At 53.0% G+C, this 26,853-nt stretch overlaps 1 protein-coding gene across 1 annotated transcript in view; it reads left to right on the top strand.

The window, feature by feature from the left end:
- The window catches only part of CACNA1I (calcium voltage-gated channel subunit alpha1 I), a 121,357-nt gene that overhangs the window by 3,655 nt on the left and 90,849 nt on the right, over positions 1-26,853 (top strand). Inside the window, exon 2 of the mRNA XM_084748317.1 lies at positions 7,636-7,888. Within this exon, the coding sequence (XP_084604443.1) occupies positions 7,657-7,888 (232 nt within the window). The 5' untranslated portion in view covers positions 7,636-7,656. The remainder of the gene's footprint in view (positions 1-7,635; positions 7,889-26,853) is intronic.

Here is a 26,853-nt window from a genome sequence, read left to right as displayed (position 1 = left end):
GTCTTATCCTAGCCAGGAAAGGAATAAGCAAGTCTGTGGTTGGGGGCTCAGGGGGGCAGGCAGGCCGGTCAACATGCCAAGCTCAGCTTGTTGTAATTGGAATAATGCTTCCACCTTAAAGGAATTTTTTTTTTTTAAATGCAAGACTTAGAAGTGTCTCTGCAGTACTTAGCATGGGGCCTCGGAGGGGGAAGCTGTTTTCCTTTCATTAAAGTACTTTCTAAATCTCTCTCCGTTTTGTTATCTGTTTTTGGGAGGGAGAGAGGCATCGTCCTTGGCGTTTTTTGTTTTTTTTTTTTTCACAGGTGGAAATGAAAAGGGCTGTAGGGAAGGAGTGCTCGGCTTGGCCTGGGCTTTGGGACTGACTCCTGGTCCAGTGCTCCTTTTTGTAGGACCCACCTCACGCCTACCAGGGGCCACCCGCATCTGGAGTTGTTAGTTGAAGTGAGACCCAAAGCCCTAATTACTGCAAAGTGAGTAAAGCGATCAGCAAAAGCACCTGCTGGGAGATGGTTCAAACGCACCACGGAGATCCAGGCGCAACCTTATTTGCTGATACTCATCATAAAGCCAAAGACCACTGAAAACAAACATGGCAGTGTCTGGGTCAGGTGGGCAGGTGTTTCAGCAGGGCAGGAGGCCTGGCCAACATTTTAATTTATAATCTGAAGTTGGGCCTCCACTAAGTGCTTCCTGAGCGCCCGAGACAGGCTTTCTCTGTGTAGCCCTGGCTGTGCTGTCCTGGACTCGCTTTGTAGACTAGGCTGGCCTCAAACTCACAGAGATCTACCTGTCTCTGCCTCCTGAGTGCTGGGATTAAAGGAGTACGCTACCACCTCCCAGCCTATCACTAAGTGCTTTTTGACCTTGAAAGAACCCCCTTCCTCTCTCTGTGCCTCAGTTTCCTCCCCATCGGAGAGAAAAAAAAAACCATGCTTGCTTCTCTGGATTGTGATCAGGTCCCTGGCATACTGTAAGTACCTATAAACAATGTTGGCTATGATACTTGTTATGTGTCCCCAGAAGGGCTGTTGAGCCAATTCTCTGAGTGTGCTGCAAAGCTGGGAAGGCTAGCTGGTGATTTTAGTGACGGAGCCAAGAGAAGCGTAGGATGTGGGCAGGCTCGGCTAGCCAGACCAGAGCAAATTTGGTGTGAGTTCATGCAATTGGAGGTCTTACTCATTTGAGTCACTGCACAGTGGCTCAGAAGACCTGAAGGAGTCAGTGGACCACAGGAAGCATAGGTGCTGGGGGTCTGTGTTGTGTTTGGACTCTAGAGCCTCAGTCTGCCTCCCTTTTCAGCATCAGGCAGGCGACTGCTGCCTCAGCATGAAACTAGCTCTGTCCCTGCACGTTGAGTAGGCTCAAGTAAGACCAAGAGGGCTTCTGGGAGGCAGACGCTCTGGAAAGTGTCATTTGAGGAACGGTTGAGGGAGCTGGTGACAAGAGGCCTGGGGCAGATGAGGCTCAGGGGTGGGCGGGCTGTCATCATGCATCTGCAGGGCTGTCATGCGGAAGAGGGAGCAGACAGGATTCTAAGGACTCTGGGATGATGCCTGCAAGAGCCAGGGAGGCAGTCTTCCTAAAGCCTTAGTAGATTTCTCGGGAACCCCCACATTAATCTTTGCCCTGGCTTGTATGTGCGAGGGCTGGGCACTTGCGTGAGATATTAAGCATGTATGTATGTTTCTGTGGTTTCTTTTCTCTTCTTTTTTGAGACAGGGCTTCTCTGTGTAGCCCGTGTTTTCCTGGAATTCACTCTGTAGACCAGGTTGGCCTCGAACTCAGAGACCCACCTGCCTCTGCCGCCAAAGTGCTGGGATTAAAGGCGTACGCTACCACACCTAGTGAGCTCGTGAATTCTCTGTGTGTCTGTGCAAGTGTGTGGTATGCTGGTCTGCATGAATGTATGTCATGTGTGTACATATGATCATATGTTGTGCTACATGTCTGTGGTGTATCGTGAATGTATCTGTGTCTTATGTACATGTGTGACTATGTGATTTATCTGCATTTTATGGGTTGTTTGTATGCATCCGTGAGTTATATCTTATCCATGTCTGTGTTTGTGTGTGAAAATGTGTCTGCATGTTGTGTACATACTATTGTATCTGTTCTGTGTGTGACTGTATGTTATATGCATGAGTGTCATGCCAATGAGTATTGTGTGTCACTTGGCGGTGGTGGTACATGCCTTTAATGCCAGCATTGGGAGGCCCAGGCAGGCAGATCTCTGTGAGTTTGAGGCCAGCTTGGGCTACAGAGCAAGTTCCAGGACAGCCAGGGTTATACAAAGAAAAAAGAAACCCTGTCTCAGCCGGGTGGTGGTGGTGCATGCTTTTAATCCCAGCACTTGAGAGCTAGAGGCAGACAGATCACTGTGAGTTCGAGGCCAGCCTGGTCTACAAAGCAAGTCCAGAACAGCCAAGGCTACACAGAGAAATCCTGTCTCAAAACAAAACAAAACAAAACAAAACAAAACAAAACAAAACAAAAAACCAAAGAAACCAAACCAGAACATCGTGTGTCCACATGGAGGTGTATCTGAGTGTGACAATGAGCTGAGACTGTGGGTGTGTATGTGTGCTTGTGTTGTTTGTGTGTGTGCTAGTGGGTTGGGCCATTTTAAGGGTTCTGTTTGTTTCCAGAGTGCCCCCTCTGTGAAGATCTGGAGACCACGGAAACCTATGAAACCATGCACTGTTTCCAGGACCCCAGACTCCCAGGGCTGTAGAGATCCATGGTTCTTGCTGCTGTGGAGTACGGGGTTCTCACTGTGCATGAGCACTGTGCCTGATGGGGTTACCCCAGATCACCCCAGCAGCAGCTCTGCCTCAGAGTAGTCTCCCCATTTCCTAGGCAGGCAGCACCCCAGGCTGTCATGTGCCACGATGGCCTGGTGTTGGTGCTAGCACTTGAACACAGGTTGCAATTCTGAGCCCCATGCCTGGACACACCCTGTGGACTCTCATTCCGCGATAGGACTGTGGGCCTCTCTGGTTCTAATGAGAGCAAGATATTCTGGTTTTGAGATCCCTGAACTCTCGTCAGATTCCCTGCATAATTTTATTGCTTGTTCGAGCAGTGATACTGTCTGTTTTGTGGTTGTTGACTGAAGAACAGATAGGTTACCTGACTCTATGAAAATATGTGTGTGCATGTGTGCATTCATGCATGCGTGCGTACGCACACACACACACACACACACACACACACACACACACACATACACACACACACTCACACACACCAAGTCAGACCTCAGGTATTTTCTAGGGCTATGAGCTCTGGAGAAATCTTGGTTCTGGCTGGAATTGTCTGGAAGACAGGCTTCCTACTGCTTTGGAAGGCCAGGGGTCTTGTCTTGACAGCAGCTCTGTCTCCACTGCCTCTTGACTCAACTTGGAGGGGAAACCTAATTTTTTAGGGCACCCATTAAGTTATTGTTGCAATAGTTTTGGTTTTGGACTTGAGAATGGGCAGACTTGAGCTAGGACTCATGTCTTCCACAGCTGTCAGCTGGGTGTCATTGGGCACCGCTGAACTCCCCTGGGCCCTGACCTCTTCTGCTAAGAAGGAAAATATTCACAGAATTGAAGAACATACTCAGGGCCTTTGATCATTGCCTGATGGTGGCGATGGTGATAGTGGTGATGATGATGGTGATGGTGCTGCTGGTAGTGACGGTGATGGTGGTGGGGATGATGGTGGTAGTGGTGGTAATGGTGCTGATGTTGGTTGTGGTGCTGCTGAGGTGATAATGGTGATGATGGTGTTAGTGGTGATGTTGATGGTGATGAAGGTGGTTATGTTGATGTTGATAAAGGTGGTGAAGGTAGTGGTGATGATGATGGTGGTGACTGCAATGACAATTTTGATGGTGGTGACGGTAGTAATGGCAGAGAGAGAGAGTGGGGCGCTCAGGTAGCAGCCCCTGCATGTGGTACACGTGTGTGCTCGGACTTTTTTTTCCCCCATGGGCTCCACTGTGCCTTCCATCCGAAGCACATTGCTTTCTTCATAGGGGCCTGCTGTAGGAGGCAGGAGAAAGACTGAGCTTTGTAGAGAGAAACTAAGGCTCCAACAGGCCAGTGGGACCAGGAAAGGGGAATGGGATTCCAGACACGGTGGGCCTCTACTACTGCTCGGCTCGTGGTCACCACACCATGACCTGGAAGGACTATGGGGGGAAGAGTGTCAGGCTCAGACCCATGGAACATCGGGAGGGAGATGCAGCGCTTTGGGGGATGTGGAGCTCAGTGTCCCTTCCTCAAGGACTTCTTGTCACAGCACACAGGCAGCTGGGGAAAGGAGTCAGGCCACAGGCAGGAAGGAGGGGATTTTGAGGCAGCTATGGGAGCTTTAGGGATGGAGAGTGGGTCAGAGAGTGGATGGAGGCTGGGTGGGTGCTGAGGACCAAGTGAAAGGACAGAGGCTGGATGAGTGCTGGGGATCAAGACAAAAGGCGGAGGCTGGGCAGATGCTGGGAAGGAGGCGGGAGGCCGGAGGCTGGAGGCTGGAGGCTGGAGGCTGGAGGCTGGAGGCTGGGCAGATGCTGGGAAGCAGGCTGGAGGCTGGTGGCTGGGTGGGTACTGGGGATCAAGTTGAGGACGGAGTCTAGGTGAGTGTGGGAAGCAGGCCAGAGGTTGGCGGCTGGACTGTCGCAGAGGTGGCGGCCTTAGCGGCAGTCATCTTTTGGAGCGGTCCGAGAGTGGAGGATGGTTCCTTAGTTTGGCTAAACAGGGGCCAGAGGACCAAACAGCAGGTGGATACCAGGTGGAGTCAGGAGAGGAGAAGGCGTAGCCAGCTGTGTGCCGCCTCTAAGCCCAGCAGCTCTCCCCTCTGTGTGGCTGCAAGGAGGGTTTCCATGACTGAGAGAGGCTGCCATGGGGAGCCCTCACTTGTGTCTACCCAGGCCAGTTTCTCCAGCCATCTTTGTTTTTTTTCTATTCCACATCTCACCCTCCCCGAATAACTCTTAGCGCAGAGGGTTTACCATTAGGCATACAGCTCAGGACACACCTGTTCTGATTAAAACCTTCCAGCGACTTCTGTTGCACTTGGAGTCGTCTCCCTTCAGGGGCCTCTCCAGTTTCACTCTCTTCCCTGCTCCATTAGCCACTCTGGCCTCATTCCTTTTCTCTGTTCCGTAAACGCACTGAGCCACTTCCAGTCTCCTAGCTTTCGCACGTCGCCATCCCTTTTGCCTGGAGTGTCCTCTCCCCAGACCATTGCTGGCGGTGCCTTTTGATTCTTGCTGTCTTAGCCTTAAATGGCTCTTCCTTTAGAGAAGTGTGTGATTTATCACAACTCCCACCTTATCTCCCTTGTTTTATTTACTTTTCAATACTTTTTATTTATGTATCCAGTAAATGTTTATTGAGCATCTAGTATGTTCCAGACACTCACTGTTCCAGGGGCTGGAGTTACAGCAGTACATGTAACCGGCCGCAATCCGTGCTTTCGGTTATAGTCTTGTTGTAGCCTGGGAAGACAGACCCAAAAATCACAGAGATACAAAACCAAAAAATTGTACACTACGTTTGGAGAGCGAACTGGGGTAAGTGAAAAGCCAAAAAGGGCAGTGAATTGAATGTACATCCTTTCCTTTTGTTGTTGCGAGGGCTGATGCGCGTGGATCCTGCGCACAGTAGGACAATCAAGATAGATACGGAGTATGCTCCTGTAAGAGGGAGGCCTGGTGGTGAGTTGAGGCCTGGAAGAGGCCGTGCTCCCCCTAGGGACTCAGAAGGTCTCATTTGCCTGGAGCTGTGGCTGGTGGAAGGGAGTGGTGGGCTCCAAAGCTGGTTCAGGGATGGGAAGACCTGGAGCCACCCCAGGGAGGGTGCTGTTCTACCTGGGTGGTTGATGTGCAGCCGGCCAAGGTGCTTATGTAAGGCTTGTGCTGGTTTTCTGGAATTGAGAGCAAAACTCGGAGCTCAGGAGAAAACACTGCGGCCCTGACCAGCCGGGCGAAGCGGCAGGAAGTCTCAGCTCCTGTCCGTTGCCCGTGGGAGCAGAGAAATGTCTGGATCCATCAGCTCAGGGTGGCTCAGTCCATAGCCCTGCAGCCACCAGCAGCAGCCAGGAACGCAGCCTTTCCTACCTCATCTCATTGCAGCGCTTGGATAAACCTTAGGGGATGTGCAGTCCCTAGGGTGAAGCCATCGGGGGCTGGGCACTAAGAATGCCTGTTCTTCCCAGCCTGCCAGGAGGCCAGTCAGGCCAGTGCCAGTTGCCCCTTGTCCTAAGTGGATGTGGAAGGCTGGAACTAGAGGTTTGACTTCTCAATTACCCTTGGTTTCTAGACAAGCCGCTCCTTTTCCTGGGCCTCAGTTTCCCTACAATAGCTCCTGTGAGGTGTCTGAGTGCATCTAAATAAGACTAGCCTGTAAAGCTGCCCCATGAGAGGGGTCAGGGACAGTGTAATTGGCAGGCCAAGGACACTTCAAAGCAAGGCCCTTGGTACAGCACTAAGGATTTCACAGAGGCAAGACCGAGCCAGAAGCCATGTGGCTGAGGTCCAGCTCTGCTCCTAATTGGCTGTGTGTCTGTCCTGGGCCTCCGTTTCTCTACTTGTAAAGCAGAAAGATTAGTCTTGTAGATCCCTGGGTTCTCATCCTGATGGGGGTGTGTGAGTATGCATGTGTGTGTGCATTCATGTGTACACGTATGTGCATGAGTGTGTGTGTGTGTGTGTGTGTGTGTGTGTCTAGGTCTCAAATGTCACTTCCTCAGAGAAGCCTCTGCTCTTCTCTCCTTGTTCCTCAGTGTCTGATTCCACAGTACCCAGCTTCTCCTTTGTAATACGTTGCCCTGGCAGATGAGCCTGTGTTCACAGTAACAACCTCATTTTCCTAAAAAATTTACTTCACTTTTGATGATATGATAGACAACTTTAGTCTTTTGAATGTTACTTTAAAAAGATTTATTCTATTATTTTAAACATGTGCCTGTGTGTGTGTATGTCTATGTGTAGGTATGTGCATGTGAGTGCAGGTACCCAAGGAGTCCAGAAGAGGGCATCAGATCCCCTGAAGCCATAGCTACAGACAATTGAGAGCCACCTGGCGTGGATGTTGGGAGCTGAACTAGGGTCCTTGAAAGGGCAGCATTCTTAACTGGTCAGCCATTCTTTTTAAGTTTATTTTATTTTATTTTATTTTATTTTATTTTTGGAGACAGGTTCTCTAGCTCAAGCTGACCTCAACCTACAACCTGTGTAGTTGAGGATTCCCTTAAACTTCTGATCGTTTGTGCCCCTACCTCTCTCTCTTGTGCTAGGTGTGCTAGGTGAGCTTAGGTGTACCACCATGCCTACTTTTTGTGGCGCTAGAGATCAAACTTAGGGCCTGGTGCGTGCTAGGCAAACATTCTACTAACAGAGCTACATTCTTAGCCCTAGACTTTCATCTAAGATCGAAAAAAAAAGTTGTCATGTGTCAAAGCCCACACTGACTAGGCTTGTTCAATGATTCTTGCTTAGGTGCAGTGGCTCTTTCTCTCCCCTAATTCACATGGCTACTGTGAGGGCAAGGGGTGGCTTTCAGAACCATGTCACCCACCGTGGGGGAGGTAGGCTGGGAAGTGGATGCCAAGCCACCCCCCCCACATGCGTCCTTCTGTGTTCCCTAGGGCTCCCTGCTCCACGCTGACATGGCTGACAGCACCGTACCACCCTCACCTGCAGCAGCCTCGGCCTCTGAGCCGGGAATCACTGAGCAGCCGGGGCCCCGGAGTCCCCCGCCATCCCCTCCAGGCCTGGAGGAGCCGTTGGACGGAACCAACTCTGAAGTCCCGCACCCGGATCTGGCACCTGTTGCCTTCTTTTGCCTGCGCCAGACCACGAGTCCCCGGAACTGGTGCATCAAGATGGTATGTAACCCATATCCTTTGGAGGCCAGCGTGTCTGTGCGCAGACCAGGGGCCGGCGTGCGAAAGAAGGGTGGGGAGAGCTGCTTCCTGGCCCCTGGCCGGCCAATGTGGTCCTCTAGGCAGCAGAACTGAGGTCTGCAGTGAGCCTCTTGGGCCTTTGTGAGTGGGCAGATGGCCATCTGGGGAAGTGTCAAGGATGGAGGCTGGACCTGGGGTCTTGCAGCTGGAAGCTGCTGATGGCTGCACATTCTGATTTCCTGCTGAGAACCAGCTCCCTCAGCAATAATCTACATGGGGCTCTGAACCCTTGAGCCCTAGTTGCTTTTTATTTTTCTTTTTTATTTATTTTTAAATGTTATATTTTTATCGATAATATTCATATTACACCTCAATTGTTATCCCATCCCTTGTATCCTCCCATTCCTCCCTCCCTCCCGCTTTTACTGTATTCCCCTCCCCTATGATTATGACTGAGGGGGACCGCCTCGCCCTGTATATGATCCTAGGGTATCAAGTCTCTTCTTGGTAGCCTGCTGTCCTTCCTCTGAGTGCCAGCGAAACGCTCAACATCTTTAGTCATCAGAGAAATGCAAATCAAAACAACTCTGAGAGTCCATCTTACACCCATCAGAATGGCTAAGATTAAAAATTCAAGTGACACCACATGCTGGCAAGGATGTGGAGAAAGAGGAACACACCTTCACTGCTGGTGGGAAGGCAAACTAGTACAGCCACTTTGGAAATCTATCTGGCGCTATCTCAGAAAACCTAGTTGCTTTTTAAAAAGTCTTTTCTCTCGTCACTGTTGCACTGGAGATAAAGTTTCCAGATCATAAACTTTGGGACATATAGTCAAGATCCTTCACAGGTTCCTATCACCCCCGAGGTTTCAGAGAAATGTCCAACCTAGCCCACCACGCCCTCGGTGTCCTGACCCAGCCTTCTCCACACTCTGCATCCCCCTGGGGTTTGTCCATGCTCCTGGGGTTCCCACATACCATTCCCACTGTCCAAAATGCTTTTTCCTTCCCTCTTCACCTGGCCAAATCCTTTGCCATATCCTTCAAATCCCAGCATCAGTGCCACATCCCCAGGTAGCCCTCTGTGATTACCTGGGCCTCTTCGTGCGGCCTTACATCAAGCTGTGTCCCCCAGCCCCCCAAGATCTCATATAGCCAGGATTAGCTATGTAGCTAATTTCTGATCCTTCTGCCGCCATCTCCTGGTGCTGGTGGGGCTGAAGTGGTGGGTTTTGCTGAGTATGGATGGGCGGTGTCCCATGGGGTCTCAACACAGAATGAGGTGTGGGGGAAATGGCTCCAGAATAAGGCACAGCAGGGCCCAGGGCCCAGGAAGGGAGAAGCTAGGTGTGCGGCTGGAGTAGGGGGGCGGAGTGAGCTTGGCAGAACCCTGAAGTGCCATCTCGTGTTCTAGGAGCTACATTCTCAAGCACGGGCTACAGGGCTGAGCGGTGGTGTGGGACTGGGTATCTGGGATGCTAGTGGCTGTGGACCAGTGAAGAGGCAGCTTTGGGATCCCAATTGTGGCTCTGCGGCCTGTAACAAAGACTACTCAGGAGAAAGGTGCTGGATCCATGCCAAACCAGGGCAGGTGGGGCTGGTACATCAGGCAGCAGGACTGAGATCATGTTGAGTGCTAGGGATCCCTGGGAGGTTGGCAAGACCCATGCTGGAGCCCAGGCCTGTTCCTCACTCTAGCTGAGGGCCTGAAGTGGTGATTGTCCTGTACCCTGAGCTCTTAGAAACCACTTGGGGCTTTGCTGGAGAGAGTGGACCCAGAGGATGTCCTTAGCTAGGAAGATGTGAGTTTCCATTTGTGAAAGATAACTCAAGGGATTGTGGGTACAGCACGCTCTGTAATTTATTTTTCTTCTTTTCTCTGCCTCTGTTTCTCTCTCTCTCTGGCTACCCCCACCTCTTTGGGATTTTTGAGATAGGGTCTCTCTACATAGCCCTTACTGTTCTGGAACTTACGATGTAGACCAGGCTAGCCTCAAACTCACAGAGACCAACTTGACTCTGCTCTATAATTTCATCCACTGATGCTTTGATATATTTCTCTGGGGACCTAGAAAGAATACAAATCTGTCCTAGGGAGCCCTAAGGATTGGGGAACAGATACCATCCACAAAATGACAGTTTTAATAAAATGTTGAGGAAAAATTAGGCCTGTGGAGCATGTGAGCAGGTGGTGTCCAGGCCAAAGAAGTGATAGCAGGAGGTTTGATTGTCTGACCTTCCCTCTCTCCCTCCCTCTTTCCCTTCCTCCCTTCCTCATTTCCTTCCATCTTTTTTTTTTCTTTTTGAAACAGGGTATCTATATAGCCCTGACTGTCCTGAAACTCACTAATAGATCCGGCTAGTCTTGAACTCACAGAGATCCGCCTGCCTCTGCCTCCAGAGTGCTGGGATCAAGACCTTGTGTTACCACGCCTGGCTGAGGTTTGAATTTTCAAGGAAGAAAAGGCTAGAGGACCAGGGAAACAGCAGGATAAGGTTAGAGGCCTATCCTAGCAGGTGAGAGGAGAGCATTTTGTATGCTGTGTGATACTGAGTAAGTCACTGGAGCTCTCTGAGCTTCTGTTGGTCACCATGGCTCTGGCCTTCAGAAGGACCTTGGCTTGGAGGGTGACTCTGATAGGTGTGCTGAGTAGGCTGATATGACAACACTGCCCCAAGTGCCATAGAGAGGTCCCTGCTTGGGAGGTTAGGAGTGGCTTGTGTGCTGAGCGTGTGTGACTTTGTGTCAGCCTCTTTTCTCTGAGCCCCAGTGCCTCCACCTGGAGAGGAGGGGCTGGTGAGAAGTGTCCTTCCAGCTTTGGGAGCCAGGGCCAGGCACGCTCTCCCAGTTGGGGCAGTGCCTAGCATGGAAACCCAGCTGTCACCTGACTAGACAGGGCAGCTACATTGCTGAGCCATCGGGTAAATAGGCTCTCAGTGACTTCCCTCATTGACTTCACCCTCCCTGTGTCCTCTGCTTAGTGAGTCCAGTTTGAGTAGGACACATTGGAAGGGGCTGGGAGGGAGAGGAGGGGCCTTTGGTGGAGCTTGTGAAAAGAGATTTATTGGCTGGAGAGATGGCCCAGTAGTTAACAGTGAGTCCGTCTTCCGAAGACCCAGGTTGTGTTCTAAGCATCACGGACAGCTCACAAGCTCTTTTAGGTCTTCCTGGTTAGTGTTTTGTTTTTTTTTAAATTAACTTAACCCAAAGTAGTGTTTGGGAAGGGGGGGATGGTAGGGGGATTCAACTGAGAAAAATATCTCTATCCAGATTTCTTGTACACAAGCCTGTGGGAGCATTTTCTTTTCTTTGCTTCTTCTTTCCTCCTCTCCTTGCCTCTCCTTTCATCTTCCTTCTTTCCTTCCTTTATTCTGTGTGTGTGTGTGTGTGCGTGTGCACGCGCGCGCGCGCGTTTGCTTGTCCATTTGAGACAGGGTTTCTCTGTGTAGCCCTGGCTGTTCTGAAACTTGCTCTGAAGATCAGGATGGCTTCCGACTCAGAGATCCACCTGCTTCTGCCCTACAAGTGCTGGGTTTAAAGGTGTGTGCCACTACACCCTGCTGGCTTTTTCTTCATTAATGGTTGATGTGAGTGAAGCCAGCCAACAGGGGGTGGTGTCAGCCCCTGGCAGGTGGCACTGAGCTGTATAAGAAAGCAGGCTAAACAAGTCATGGGGAGCAAGCCCACGTAAGCAGCACTCCACCATGGTCTCTGCTTTAGTTCCTGTCTCCTGGTCCTTTTTTGACTTTCCATCTTGACTTCCTTCACTGATGGTGTGTGACCAGAGAGCTCTAAGCCAAACAACTCTTTTCTCTTGGCTACGGTATTTAACAACAGTAATAGAAACCCTAACTAAGACAAGTTCCAAGGGATCTGACTCCCTATTGTGGCCTCTGAACGTATGTGGCACACACATACAAATATAATAAAAAGAATAAGTGTAAGAAAGAGAGATCTGAGCCAAAGGGTGGGACACAGCTCAGCTGCGCTTCTCCCTTCGTTCTGCCCTTTGCTGTCCTTCACTCATCCTCCTGTCATCCACCTGCATCCTACCCTTCCCTCTTCTATCTTCCTGCTTCCTACTTGCGTCCCACTCCTCCCCCCCCTGCCCTTCACCACCTACCTGCATCCCACTCCTCCCCCCCTTCACCACCCACCTGCATCCCACTCCTCCCCCGCCCTTCACCACCTACCTGCGTCCCACTCCTCCCCCCCCTGCCCTTCACCACATACCTGCATCCCACTCCTCCCCCGCCCTTCACCACCTACCTGCATCCCACTCCTCCCCCTCCCTTCACCACCTACCTGCATCCCACTCCTCCCCCACCCTTCACCACCTACCTGCATCCCACTCCCCCCCCCCCCCCCGCCCTTCACCACCTACCTGCATCCCACTCCTCCCCCTCCCTTCACCACCTACCTGCATCCCACTCCTCCCCCTCCCTTCACCACCTACCTGCATCCCACTCCCCCCCCCCCCCGCCCTTCACCACCTACCTGCATCCCACTCCTCCCCCTCCCTTCACCACCTACCTGCATCCCACTCCTCCCCCCACCCTTCACCACCTACCTGCATCCCACTCCCCCCTCCGCCCTTCACCACCTACCTGCATCCCACTCCTCCCCCTCCCTTCACCACCTACCTGCATCCCACTCCTCCCCCCCTCCCTTCACCACCTACCTGCATCCCACTCCTCCCCCCGCCCTTCACCACCTACCTGCATCCCACTCCTCCCCCACCCTTCACCACCTACCTGCATCCCACTCCTCCCCCTCCCTTCACCACCTACCTGCATCCCACTCCCCCCCCCCCCCCCGCCCTTCACCACCTACCTGCATCCCCACTCCTCCCCCTCCCTTCACCACCTACCTGCATCCCACTCCCCCCCCCCCCCCGCCCTTCACCACCTACCTGCATCCCACTCCTCCCCCTCCCTTCACCACCTACCTGCATCCCACTCCTCCCCCTCCCTTCACCACCTACCTGCATCCCACTCCTCCCCCTCCCTTCACCACCTACCTGCATCCTACTCCTCCCCCTCCCTTCACCACCTACCTGCATCCCACTCCTCCCCCTCCCTTCACCACCTACCTGCATCCCACTCCTCCCCCACCCTTCACCACCTACCTGCATCCCACTCCTCCCCCACCCTTCACCACCTACCTGCATCCCACTCCTCCCCCCTCCCTTCACCATCTACCTGCCTCCCACTCCTCCCCCACCCTTCACCACCTACCTGCATCCCACTCCTCCCCCTCCCTTCACCACCTACCTGCACCCCACTCCTCCCCCTCCCTTCACCACCTACCTGCATCCCACTCCTCCCCCCCTCCCTTCACCACCTACCTGCATCCCACTCCTCCCCCTCCCTTCACCACCTACCTGCACCCCACTCCTCCCCCTCCCTTCACCACCTACCTGCATCCCACTCCTCCCCCCCTCCCTTCACCACCTACCTGCATCCCACTCCCCCCCCCCCGCCCTTCACCACCTACCTGCATCCCACTCCTCCCCCTCCCTTCACCACCTACCTGCATCCCACTCCTCCCCCCCTCCCTTCACCATCTACCTGCCTCCCACTCCTCCCCCACCCTTCACCACCTACCTGCATCCCACTCCCCCCCCCCTTCACCACCTACCTGCATCCCACTCCTCCCCCTCCCTTCACCACCTACCTGCATCCCACTCCTCCCCCTCCCTTCACCACCTACCTGCATCCCACTCCCCCCCCCCGCCCTTCACCACCTACCTGCATCCCACTCCTCCCCCTCCCTTCACCACCTACCTGCATCCCACTCCCCCCCCCCCCGCCCTTCACCACCTACCTGCATCCCACTCCTCCCCCTCCCTTCACCACCTACCTGCATCCCACTCCTCCCCCTCCCTTCACCACCTACCTGCATCCCACTCCTCCCCCTCCCTTCACCACCTACCTGCATCCTACTCCTCCCCCTCCCTTCACCACCTACCTGCATCCCACTCCTCCCCCTCCCTTCACCACCTACCTGCATCCCACTCCTCCCCCACCCTTCACCACCTACCTGCATCCCACTCCTCCCCCACCCTTCACCACCTACCTGCATCCCACTCCTCCCCCCTCCCTTCACCATCTACCTGCCTCCCACTCCTCCCCCACCCTTCACCACCTACCTGCATCCCACTCCCCCCCCCCCCTTCACCACCTACCTGCATCCCACTCCTCCCCCTCCCTTCACCACCTACCTGCATCCCACTCCTCCCCCTCCCTTCACCACCTACCTGCATCCCACTCCCCCCCCCTTCACCACCTACCTGCATCCCACTCCTCCCCCTCCCTTCACCACCTACTGCATCCCACTCCCCCCCCCCCCCCCGCCCTTCACCACCTACCTGCATCCCACTCCTCCCCCTCCCTTCACCACCTACCTGCATCCCACTCCTCCCCCTCCCTTCACCACCTACCTGCATCCCACTCCTCCCCCCCTTCACCACCTACCTGCATCCCACTCCTCCCCCACCCTTCACCACCTACCTGCATCCCACTCCTCCCCCTCCCTTCACCACCTACCTGCATCCCACTCCTCCCCCTCCCTTCACCACCTACCTGCATCCCACTCCCCCCCCCCCCGCCCTTCACCACCTACCTGCATCCCACTCCCCCCTCCGCCCTTCACCACCTACCTGCATCCCACTCCTCCCCCTCCCTTCACCACCTACCTGCATCCCACTCCTCCCCCTCCCTTCACCACCTACCTGCATCCCACTCCTCCCCCTCCCTTCACCACCTACCTGCATCCTTTCCTTCCGTTTACTCTGTCCCTTCTCCTCCACCATCCTTCTTCCACCTTCTCCACCTTCCTTCTACTTCCTCTGTCCCATTTCTTCCACCATCTATATTCGTCTTCCTCCATTTCCTTCTCTGCATCCCACTCCTCCTTCCTTCCTCCTTCCTTCCGCTCCCTCTTCCTCCTCCACCTTCAATCATTCTTCCGTGCTCCTCATCCTTCACCCATCCTGTTCCTTCTTAGTCTTTTCCCTTTCCTTCTCCATCTTCCTTCTTACTCCAATCTCCATTTTCCTTCCCTATGTTCCTTCCTCCCTATTGACCTCGATTCTTCCATTTTCCACCTTTGTCTTTTCTCTGCGTGCCGCCTTCTTTTCTCTGTCCTTCATCCCCAGCCCTCTTCTCTCCATCTTCCATCTTTTACCTTCCTCACCTACCTTTCTCTTCTTCCATTTTGCCTTTTCTTTCAACACTCCTTCTCTTTCCTCATTCTCCACCTTTTTTCACCTTTCTCCTTCCTCCTCCATTTCCCTTCCTTCCTCCTCCTCCATCTCCCACTTCCTCCACCTTCCTTCTACGTCCTTCTCCTCCTTCATCTACTTCCTCTTCCTTCCACCTCCCCATCCTCTTTCCTCCACCATCCATCCTCTTCCTTTCTATTTCCTTCTTCCTTCCTTCTTTCCCACCCTCCCTTCCTCCTTTCCTTCCTCCCTCCATTCCATCCTCTCTTTTTTTCCTCTTCCTTGGGAGAGTCTCCTCAATCCTGAACATTTGGTGCTGGCAGTGGCAGCAGCTGATGTTTCTGTACGGGGCATGGGGACTCAGTTCTCATGCAAAACCTCAGGTCACAGCTGGGGTGGTACCAAAAGACAAGTGAGGTCATGGATTCCAGGCTCAGAGACAGTTATTCTAGAAGCTTCTGTGACTGAGTCTAAGAGGTAGGATTTAAGGCTGGGTGACAGGAAAGCTAGACATGCCAATAACCCAAATTGAAAAATTCCAGATGTGTGAACTTGGCAGTTGGGATGCTGTGTGTTTGGGGTCCAGAGACTTGGGTCTTTTGGCTGTGATCGTAGACCTGAGGCTGGAGTCTCCTAGTGGACAGGGTGGCTGGGAGTCAGGAAACAGCTATGTCAACAGGGGACTCTGTGGCAGGGACTTGGGGGACCTCACAGCATGCTTCAAGTGCTCAGAGAGTCTGTTGGAGAGGGGTGTCGGGTGTTTAAGGTCTGACATGCTGTCCCGGTCAGAAATATCTCTCCCCCCCCCCCCCCTCTCTCTCTCTCTCACACACACACACACACAGTCAGTGGGAGCACTCTCAGGCAGTGTCTAACCTAATCTTCCTCAGTGGGAGGACATTAGGCTTTAAACTTTCTCCTTTGAGGGTATGTGGTTTTTAACTTAGTTCTTGGTGGGAAAGCACAGGTGGGGTAATGTTAACCAAGCCCTCCTCAGTGCTAGGGGAGACAGGGGCAGCACTCAATGCTCCTCCTGAATGGAGCCCTGTTTGGATTTTGGGCTGCTGGTATTTGAGGATCTGGACTATCTTGCACATTGTAGGATGTTGGCCATTCCTGACTTTGGGCACAGAATGCTGTAGTGCCCCTTGCTTACCGTGACCACCAAATACGTGCAGTCTTTGCAGATGATGGCTCAGCTCCCCACTAAAAGGCTGAAGGCCTGCAATGTCAGGCCAGGCAAGTGGGAGCTTGCCCCTCATTACCAGTGCCAGGCAGGGCAGGGTAATGGACGTCAGTCTCCAACAGTCCATCCTGAGCTCATACCCCTGGTTCCTGGGGCTGTGGCCCAGGGTTCTTTGGAACTTGGTGCTCCTGACTCAGCTTCTTGAGCAGCTTAGAGCAAGCAAGGCCTGAGTCACTGCCTGCCTGACTCACTGTGAGCCGCCAGGCTGTGGGGACCCTCGTAGGCGGGGATCCCGCTCACTCCCTGCCTGGCCCGGGGCCTGGGGCACTTGCTAGCAGCTGGGAGGCCTCTGTGCTGTGATGCCAGGAAACGGACCGTGCCATTTGACTCATGGGGAGAGGAGTGTGGCTTGTAGAAGTCACTGGCTACCTGAGTCACACAGACTGGGCCTGGTTCTTCCGTTCATTGCTGGGCAACCGTGGCCAGCATCATAGCTCCCTCAAGCTTCTGTACCCCTGTGGAAGAGGGTGGTGGTGTCCCCTTCACAGGCCGTACGGAAGACCTGTGTCGTAGGTGAGAGGGATGTGAAAGTGGAGTTTCCTCACAAAGGAGCAGGGCTGGTGTGGTTACCACGGTGTTGAGAGTTGTGAGGCGAACGGGCTCTCACGCATGCATGCATGCACGGCTCAGTAAACACTTTGCCTGCAGGAGATTCACTAAGATGCCAGGTGACAGGTCCTTTATATGGAACGTAACACCTTCAGAGGACACTGTTCCCAGGGAAAATCTGTTTCCATTTCTCTTATTAACATGAATCAGTGTGAGTCTGGTGACTCACGGTCAAGCCGGTGTCAGGGCAGACATTTTTCGACCATGCTATCTGCCACCTGCCCCCTCCCCCGTCAAGCCATGACTAATCTGGGAACCCCTTTTCTACTCCCATTGGGCTTTCAGAGCCCCTCTTAGGGGTAAGTGGTTGCATTTGCTTATGTTAATTGACCATCCTGTATACCCACTTCTTTCATCTCTGTAACGGCACCATGACGGGAGATAGGATGTGCTTCCTTTTTAGCCTCCAGGGTATCTCCATATGCCGTGGGCTGGCTAGAGGGCTCTACCTACAGCATTGTTTTTAGCCATCCTGGCCATCCTTGGAGATAGGTACCTTCATAGCTCCATTTCACTGATGAGGACAGTGAGGTTTATAGAGACCGAGTTACTTTTATTCAGCTGGGTTACACAGCCGGCATGTGGCAAAGCTGACACGAACTCACAACTTCTGTCGCCCACCTCCCCAGGTTTTATCCAGAACTCTACTGCTACCTGCACCCAGTTCTCCACACTCTGCCTGGGGGGCCAGAAATTTGCTGTTCTAGGCAGTGGGGGTAGGTCAAAGTTCCCCAGGCTCTTGGTGTACAGTCTCAGGAACCCTCTGGCTGTGGCCAGCTGGGCATCCCTTTGAGGCTGTGGCCCCCCCTGCCCTTCCTGTGTGCCCCTGTGCCAGTGACAGCCAATACCAAGGAGTGGTAGGAGCAAGCATGGTGGGGAAGCCAACTGGCTGAGAAGCCACCACAAGTGTCCTCCCTCTAGAAACCTAGGGGTTTCTCCCTACTTGCAGAATGGCAGGACAGGCAGTGATCTGTAAGGAGGCCGGGCATCAACTTCTCTGCTGCCATCTTTGTGGGGCTCCAGGACAGCTTCCTGCTGGGGCTAGTAGCAGGTTCTGGTATTTGCCCTGGATGAGCTGGCCCATCTCTGGGTAAGAATGGGACAGATCTTGCTGGTGGCTTACGCTGGTCACGAGACACTCAAGAGTATCCATGTACCCATGGGATAGATGGAAATGCCGAGCCCCAGGGTGTCCATTGAGTGCCATAGGTCACAGTGCTGGTCATTTCATGCCTCTAGTAGTGAGGACTGTAAGACCGATGAGAAAAAGGGTGTTGGGGGGGGGACCCTGATGATAAAGGACAGATCCTGGAGTGTGTTCCAAGGGTCTAGAGAGGGCAGTAAAGGTGGAGGAGTTGCACTCTTTGGGGCTGGTGTTGGGTGCAAGTGACTCAGAGGTGACACCAGGGCGTCTGCATCTTGGTGTCTAAGTGAATGAAGAGCTGAGCTTGGCTCGAGCGGTCTTGGGTGAGGCCCTTCACTTGCTTAGCCTCTGCTTGTGTGTCTGTATAACAGGGCTATGGTGCGGCTTGGTTGGGAACACTGGGATGGGATGAGACTTCCAGGGCCAGGACTGGCCAAGCTGCTATGCGCTGAGTATTGCTGTACACATCCTGAAATGGCTGGTAGAGCTAGCAGGGCCTGCAGCAGCTGGGTAGCTGGGCGCTGGTCTATGGTAATGGGCTCAGGAGCCTAGAGGATGCAAGTGGGAAGTGTGCTGCCCTTGAGAGCATGGCATAGTGTGTGTGTGTGTGTGTGTGTGTGTGTGTGTGTGTGTGTGTGTGTGTACATGTGTGTGCACGCTCATGTATGCTAGTAAGTACTAGCTAGTAAGTACAGGCTAGTAAGTACTGCAAAAGACCCTGTCTCCATCACTGCCTCAGTCAACCAGTCTGGCCCTGTCTCTGGATTGGCTTCTGCTCAATTCTGCTCTATCAGATAAGACCTCAAGCTGCCAAATAAAGGCTTCTTGGATTTCTCAGTGTGTATGTGGGGATGCTCTAGGCTCCTGGGAAGTGCCTCCTCACCATACCTGAGCCTTTCTACCCAGGATGCAAAGGGCCTGGGGCTGGGCGTTTGCTGGTCCTTATGCACTCCAGTCTGGCCTTATTCTCTTTCCCTTCGCCTGTAGTGGAGACGGGGACTCAAGCTGTGTTGCTTTCCACAGCACCATGCTTGGATACTCTTCCCTTTCCAGCTCTCCTTTCTTCTGTAGGTCTGGGGCTCCTGAACATGGAGCTTGTGTCCTTCACTTGTGCCTAGAGGATGCTGCCCTTTCCCTCCCTCCTTCTCCCCCTCCCTCCCTCCCTCCCTCCCTCCCTCCTTCTGTCTTCCTCAACCATGGGGTCTTCTGGACTCTGCAATGGGCTTAGCACAGTGTCGTGGCCTGGACTTGAGGTGTCTGTAATTCACTCTGACTGCCTGCCCTGCTCCCTGACAGCTCTCCATGCTCTGTCCTAAAGCTCAGACAGCCTCCTCCCCACGCTTCCCATGTGAGCCCTGCTCCTTGTTGTCTGTGCTGTTCTCTCCTCCTTCTTTAATGCTATGAACCCAGCAGCCCCACCCAGCCCGCCTTCCCCAGACCCTGGAGGGCAGGGCCTGTGTCTCTGTTGTCCAGTCCAGCCTGGAGCTTATTTTGGGTCAGCATTCCTAGTCTCCATGTTCACATGCTTGATGCTTTGGTGGCTTTGGCACCTCCCAAGTGTGTGTGTGTGTGTGTGTGTGTGTGTGTGTGTGTGTGTGTGTGTGTAGGGGGTGTGTTAATCGTATGTCCTTTAGCTGGGGCATGGGTTTGGGAGGCAGACATAAGAGGGAGTGTGATTCACTCAAGGTTACCTGTTGAATGTGAAGAGGTGGAAGCTCTTATATATAAAATATAATATACAATATATAACATAACATATAATATACAATATAATTATAATGTATAATTGTATATTATATGTTATATATTATAAGCAGGCTGCTTAGTTAGAGTCCAGCACTGTGGACCCTCTCTCCAGGCTGCCTGTCTCAGTTCCCTCCGGGTAGGAGGGGCTCCCTAAAGGGAGCTGTCCCCTCCTCCTCCAGCCCTGGTCTAATGGGACAGTCCAGACGGTGGCAGGCACTGCCGGCAGAAGCAACACATGCCTGAGAAATTGTCCGTTTCCTCCATCTGGTGTGGAGAAAGTTGTTTTTCTCAGAAATAAGAGTCAGAGTCAAGAACCATCCCCCAAGATGCAACTGGAGGCCGGAGCAGGGACCACACTGACTGGTTATGGGGGGTCCTGACCAGGCTAGGGAGATCCTAGGTATCTTCAGGGACTGTGTTGGAGAGCTCTGCGTCAAGAGAGCCAGAGGGGTTGAGGGTGCCTGTGATGGAGTCCTGGGGTATTGGTGAAGCTTACCTGCAGGAAGGGGTCTTTCCATCTGGGTCTTGCTGCGTGAATAGGAGTTTCCAGAACAGCTGAAGGAGTGCATTCCCGGTAGAGGCCATAGAGGGGATTTGTGGGGCTGGGACAGTGAGTCAGGGGTTGGAGATCAGGGTGTGACTTACCAGGGACAGGTGACCAGCATGGACGGGCCCTGGACACACTCACTTCCTTCCTCTTTTCCTCTTCTTTATTTTAATAATTAATTAATTAATTAATTATATACATGCGTGCGGCCACGTGCATGTGCCATGGCACGGGTGTGGAGGGGCTCTGAGGGAGAGACAGAATCTGCAGCCAGCCAGGAGCTTCCTGCACCCATATTGTTTGACTGCATCAGTTGTTCATCCAATGAGAGTTGGAACTTCCTGGCTCTGGATGGAGGTGCCCCGAGGTTCAGTCCTACCCCACGGCCACCGGGTGTCTACAGATCCCCTGGCCAACTGTAAGAGGCACCCAAGTCCCAACCCTTCTGAAAGAGGGTGGTGGTAGAGGAATCCTGGACCACAGTGATGAGATAACAAGGTCAGCTTGTGCCAGCTTAGGAACCCACCAGAGCCTCGCTGTGTAGAACAGGAGGAGGCAGGAGATGAAGCTGCTCTGTGGGACCACCCAGCTGGAGGTGAGGGTGACAGGGAGTGGAATGCATGAAGATGACGTGGACTCGCTGGACACTTAAAGGTGACTGAATTCTAGTGTGCCCTTATATCTGGCCTGGTAGCCCCCAAGCTGAATTTGACCTGCCATCTTCCTTAGGCTAACAGGATCCTGTTGAGAGACAAATGGCCCTGTTTGTTTCCCTCTGGGAGGAATCAATAGTCTTTTTAATCAGCCAGAATGTCTTTCTGCTAATCTCCTTGCAAGTTGCTGCAGGGCTGCCTGCCTTTCAAAGAACCATCCTGATCGGCCAGGTGGAGCTGTGTGGTACTGGGTGGACACGTTGGCCTCTCTGGGTTCAGTGTCCCTCTGGGGATGAAACTGCAGTGGGAGAGGTTCCGAGACCTACCCTGATCACTGCCAGCTGCTGGTGGTGACGGGACCTGACTGTCCATCCTATAGGTAAGGTCTGTTCTCTACAGGGTACGAGCATGGTGACCTTGGGGACTGAATAACCCTTTCCCTCGGTGTCAGTTTCCTGACCCATACGAGTGGGAGCTGGGGGTTGCTGTCCGGTTGATTTTTGCTCCCAGGGGGACAGATGACAATCTCTAGAGGCACACTTCCGCCCATGTATATGACAGCCCATTCAGAGAACTGCCTGTCCCTAAGTCACTGGGGCTGAGGGTAGAAACCCCAGGATTGAAGGCACGGACAGGACCAGTGTGAGCTGAATCTGGGAGAGCCCAGCAGTGCCTCTCATGCAGGATGAAGCTGGGTCCCAAGCGAAGGGTTTCCTCTTCCACCCAGGCCTCATTCCTCATAGAATGACCATTTCCTACAGTGTGAGCACCTGCCAGGAACCCACCTGTCCATCTTTTGTCTGTTTGACCACACACCTACTCACTGATCCATCATCTGTCCATTTAACCACTCATCCACCCATCATCTATTCATCCATCTATCCATCCACGCATGTGTACATCCACTGACACATCTATCATCCATCTACCTGCCTGTCTACCGTGAGTCGTCCACCCACTCACTTGCTACTCATGTATCCACCCACTTATCTGTCTATCTGCCCACCTATCCCTCTATCCTCCATCCATCTACTCCCCTATCCACCCCTATGTCATTTACCCACCCATCATCTATAATGATCCACCTCTCATTCACTCATCCACACACCTACCCACCCTTCCACTCACCCACCCACCATTAGCCATTCACCTACCTACTCATCCAACCACAGGTCCATCCATCCATTTATCCATCCATCCTCCCACCCACCCATCCATCCATCCACCATCCCCCACCCATCCATCCAACCATCCATCAGCCCCTCCATCCATCCATCTATCCATCCATCCATCCATCTATCCATCCATCCACCCATCCACCCACCCATCCACCCACCCATCCATCCATCCACCAACCCATCCATCCATCCACCCATCCACCCACCCATCCACCCATCCATCTATCCATCCATCCATCCAACCATCCACCAACCCACCCAACCATCCACCCACCCACCCACCCATCCACCCATCCACCCATCCACCCATCCACCCATCCATCTATCCATCCATCCACCCATCCATCCACCCATCCACCCATTCATCCATCCATCCATCCATCCACCCATCCACCCACCCATCCATCCATCCATCCACCCATCCATCCACCAACCCATCCATCCATCCACCCATCCACCCATCCATCTATCCATCCATCCATCCAACCATCCACCAACCCACCCAACCATCCACCCATCCACCCACCCATCTACCCATCCACCCATCCACCCATCCACCCATCCATCTATCCACCCATCCACCCATCCATCCACCCATCCACCCATTCATCCATCCATCCATCCATCCACCCATCCACCCACCCATCCATCCATCCATCCACCCATCCATCCACCAACCCATCCATCCATCCATCCATCCACCCACCCATCCACCCATCCATCTATCCATCCATCCATCCAACCATCCACCAACCCACCCAACCATCCACCCATCCACCCACCCATCCACCCATCCACCCATCCACCCATCCATCTATCCATCCATCCACCCATCCATCCACCCATCCACCCATTCATCCATCCATCCATCCATCCATCCACCCATCCACCCACCCATCCATCCATCCATCCACCCATCCACCCACCCAACCATCCACCCATCCACCCACCCATCCACCCATCCATCTATCCATCCATCCACCCATCCACCCACCCATCCACCCATCCATCCATCCATCCATCCATCCATCCATCCACCCATCCACCCACCCATCCACCCATCCATCCATCCATCCATCCATCCATCCATCCATCCACCCATCCATCCATCCACCCACCCATCCACCCATCCACCCACCCATCCACCCATCCATCTATCCATCCATCCACCCATCCACCCACCCATCCACCCATTCATCCATCCATCCATCCATCCATCCATCCATCCATCCATCCACCCATCCATCCATCCATCCACCCATCCACCCATCCATCTATCCATCCATCCACCCATCCACCCACCCATCCACCCATTCATCCATCCATCCATCCATCCACCCACCCATCCATCCATCCATCCACCCACCCATCCATCCATCCATCCATCCACCCACCCATCCATCCATCCACCCACCCACCCATCCATCCATCTCTTCATCCATGCACCTGCTCCCCCATATCCACCCAGAGACCTTCACATTTATGCGGCATCTATTTGCCTTCTAGCCACCTCTCACCTGTCCTCATGAGAAGGCACCATCCTGCCTCTACCCGTACACATACTTCAACCCTTCCATTCTTCTTTTGGTTCATGTTTGGCAAATGCTATTCGGTCACCCCCGTCCCCATTTCTAATGTCTCCTGCCATGTGCTCGGGGCCCAGACAAGCCTGTGTGTTGGGGGCCCTGTTATTCTCTCTATGAACCCCTTTCAGGGCCTTTGGTATGCAGTGTATACTCCCATTCTGTTAGTTAGAGAACTTCCTGTGTTCAAGCTCCGTACTCCATTGATGCATACCTCTTTTCCAGGCCGCGACCTCACATTGCTGCACAGAGCAGATATGTGTCAGGGCTTTTGATGGAGTGCCTCTTAGCAGGCAGGGTGAAGTGAGAGGGGTTGGATGGGGGTGAAGACAAATGGTCCCCGAGTGCCCAGCCAAGTGTTCAGGGCTGAGAAGCAAGAGGCTGGAGATGTTGTGGTGTAGGGCATCCAAGCTTTTGGGTTTGGAAGAGCTTCTGGGATGCACACATATGGAGGGTGCATCTTAGAAGGCTAGCCTGAAGGAGGAGGTTGTCCAGAGATGGTTCTGGTGGTGAAGCAGACACATCTCTAAGGGGGTTGTGGGCTGCAGAGGAGCAGGTAGTGAGGAGAGAGTGAAGTGGACAGGTCGCCAGGGTGAAAGGAGGCTCCAGAGGTCTGTGGGCCACTTCCAAGACTGGTGGTGAGGTGGGAACGTGGCCAGAGGAGAGTGTGCCTGTAACCCCTTCATGTATGACAAACTTGGGGTTGACAGAGATCTTTGGGGCAGAATCTGGGAGCCCTTGCTTGGCTGGGAATGAGTACAGTCTTGGGATAACCTTGGACTCTGATCATCCCATGGGAGGCTGTCAGTAGTAGGGTCAGGGAGAAGAGACACAGGGGCCAGGGATGGCACCTGAGACCCAGTGTTGGAAGATAGAGCCCAGGAAGGGACTTGGGGTGATCCCTCTGGCTTGAGGGTTCCTAGAACAGGTGTTTTAAGCTGGAGCTCATGAGCTTTTGTGGGGATAAGTTGAGTTTTGTGGACCCATGGCTCAAATTTAGCATTTACAGTGAAGGCAAAAACAAACACTGGACACCTCCCTACCCCCCACCTCTCCATCCCCCCATCTCCCCATAGCACAGTAGCAGTTCCTGCCACCCGGGGGAGGAGTCATCAGCGTTCCTGTCACACCAGGGTCACTGCAGGGCTCTTGGATTAATAGGCACATCCTTCATAGTGACAGGCTGTCACATAACCTTAGACCTACCGCTGGGCCTTGTTACTTACTGTGCTGATAACAAAACATGTGTATTTATTTTTAAAAAAATGAACCCATCATTTTCTTGGTGTGGTACTTCATACCTGTAATCCCAGTCCTTGGGAGGTCAAGGTAGGAGGATTTCAAGTTTGAGGTCAGGGGCTGGGCACCTTTAATGCCAGCACTTGGGAGGCCAAGGCAGGTGGATTGCTATAGGTTCAAAATCAGCCTTCTGTATGTAGTGAGTTCTAGGACAGCCAGAGCTACACAGAGAGATCCTGTCCTATAATAAAAAAGTCAGAAAACAAAACAAAATCCTTAAAAGCTTGATATATATATATATATATATATATATATATATATATATATTTTTTTTTTTTTTTTTTTTTTTTTAAATTTTTAAATTTTTTTTAGTATAACAGGTTCAAGTTTTTAGAAAATTTACATTAAAGACTGTCCTGGCCTGGTGAGATGGTTTAACTTGTAAAGGTACTTGCCAAGTTCAGTCCTTAGGACCCACATTGGTAGAATGTGAAAATGGACACCTTTAGGTTGTCCTCTGACCTCCACACATATGCATAAAATATGTGCATATGAATAAAAAAAAAAGGAAAAAGCCATTATTTCTGTGTTTAAGACAGAAAAGATGAAGAACCCGTGTTCTCAAGGAGAAGGTTTGGCTGGGCCAAGAGCTGCTGACTGGGAGCAAGAGAGAGGTAGTTGTGAGCACACACACTGTGTGTGTGTGTGTGTGTGTGTGTGTGTGTGTGTGTGTGTGCATGCATGTGCACGTGTGCACATGTGTTCTTGTGGAAGCACACAGGTGGCCACGAACAGGTGTGTGTTCCCGAGCAGGTGTGGTGATGCCACCATCCTCTGCCTCTCCTGGGTCTCTGGCATCAGGGACCAAGTGTCCTTCATTCTGTTTTCTAAGCACCAGGCAGAGTGGGAGGCCCCGGCAGAGGAACGTTGCGAGAATAATGAGCAATGCATGTAGAGTAAGGAGTAGCAGGTGTGAAAAAGGAGAGGCGAGGGCACTCAGGACGGGAAGCTGAGTTGCAAAGCCCTCCCCAGGCTCCATGGTGGCCTCCACGCAACGGGAGTCTTATCCCCTCGCAGCCGCAGATGCCCTGAGTGGCTGTCCCAGGGCAGACTCCCAAGTTTGTAGGAGCACAGGATGGCTGAGGTGACGAGCCCACGCCTGAGCAAGAGTGGGCTGTCTTAGCAGATGTGTTCACGTTTGGCTGCTGGGAGTCACAGTGGGTTCTGCAGGTGCAGTTTCTTTGAGGTGGGCTCCCGAGGCCATGTCTGCCCCTGGACAGCTGTGGCCCTGGTCCCTGTACCATCCTCTCTTCCCTGGGGGCCAAGGTGTGTGTGTCTGGCAAGTCGTCTTGGCCAGAGCCTCTTTCCTGTGGGCCACTCACCCTGGGTTCTCTCCCAGACTGGCATCATCTTTGTCCGCTCACTGTTGCCTCCCCCGCTCTGGCTGTCTGTGCCAGGCAGCATAGCTTGCTGGGCATGTGGGAATCAGAGACTGGACAAATGCACTGAATTTTCATTTGGCGGTGACTCTGAGAGGGGGTTGGGGATGGGAAGGGAGAGAAGAGGGTAGACTTGCCCCTTGTCTTTATTTTTAGGGGCTTCAGGGCTTGTAAGTAAAGCAAACTAGGCTTGGCCGTCTGTCCTTAAGGAGACTTCTTGTCACCGGGGTCATGCAAACTGAGTGGAACCTGCACCCTGTATGTCAGTTCGGTTCCTGGAGCAGCTTTCTGGCCCAGCTCAACCGCTGTGCCATTCGGGGCCAATTGTACTGTCTCTAGACCTTCTTT

The sequence above is a fragment of the Acomys minous genome (assembly GCF_964271855.1).
Source record: "Acomys minous genome assembly, chromosome: 12".
NCBI lineage: Eukaryota > Metazoa > Chordata > Mammalia > Rodentia > Muridae > Acomys > Acomys minous.
This window is presented reverse-complemented; position numbering and strand designations above follow the sequence as displayed.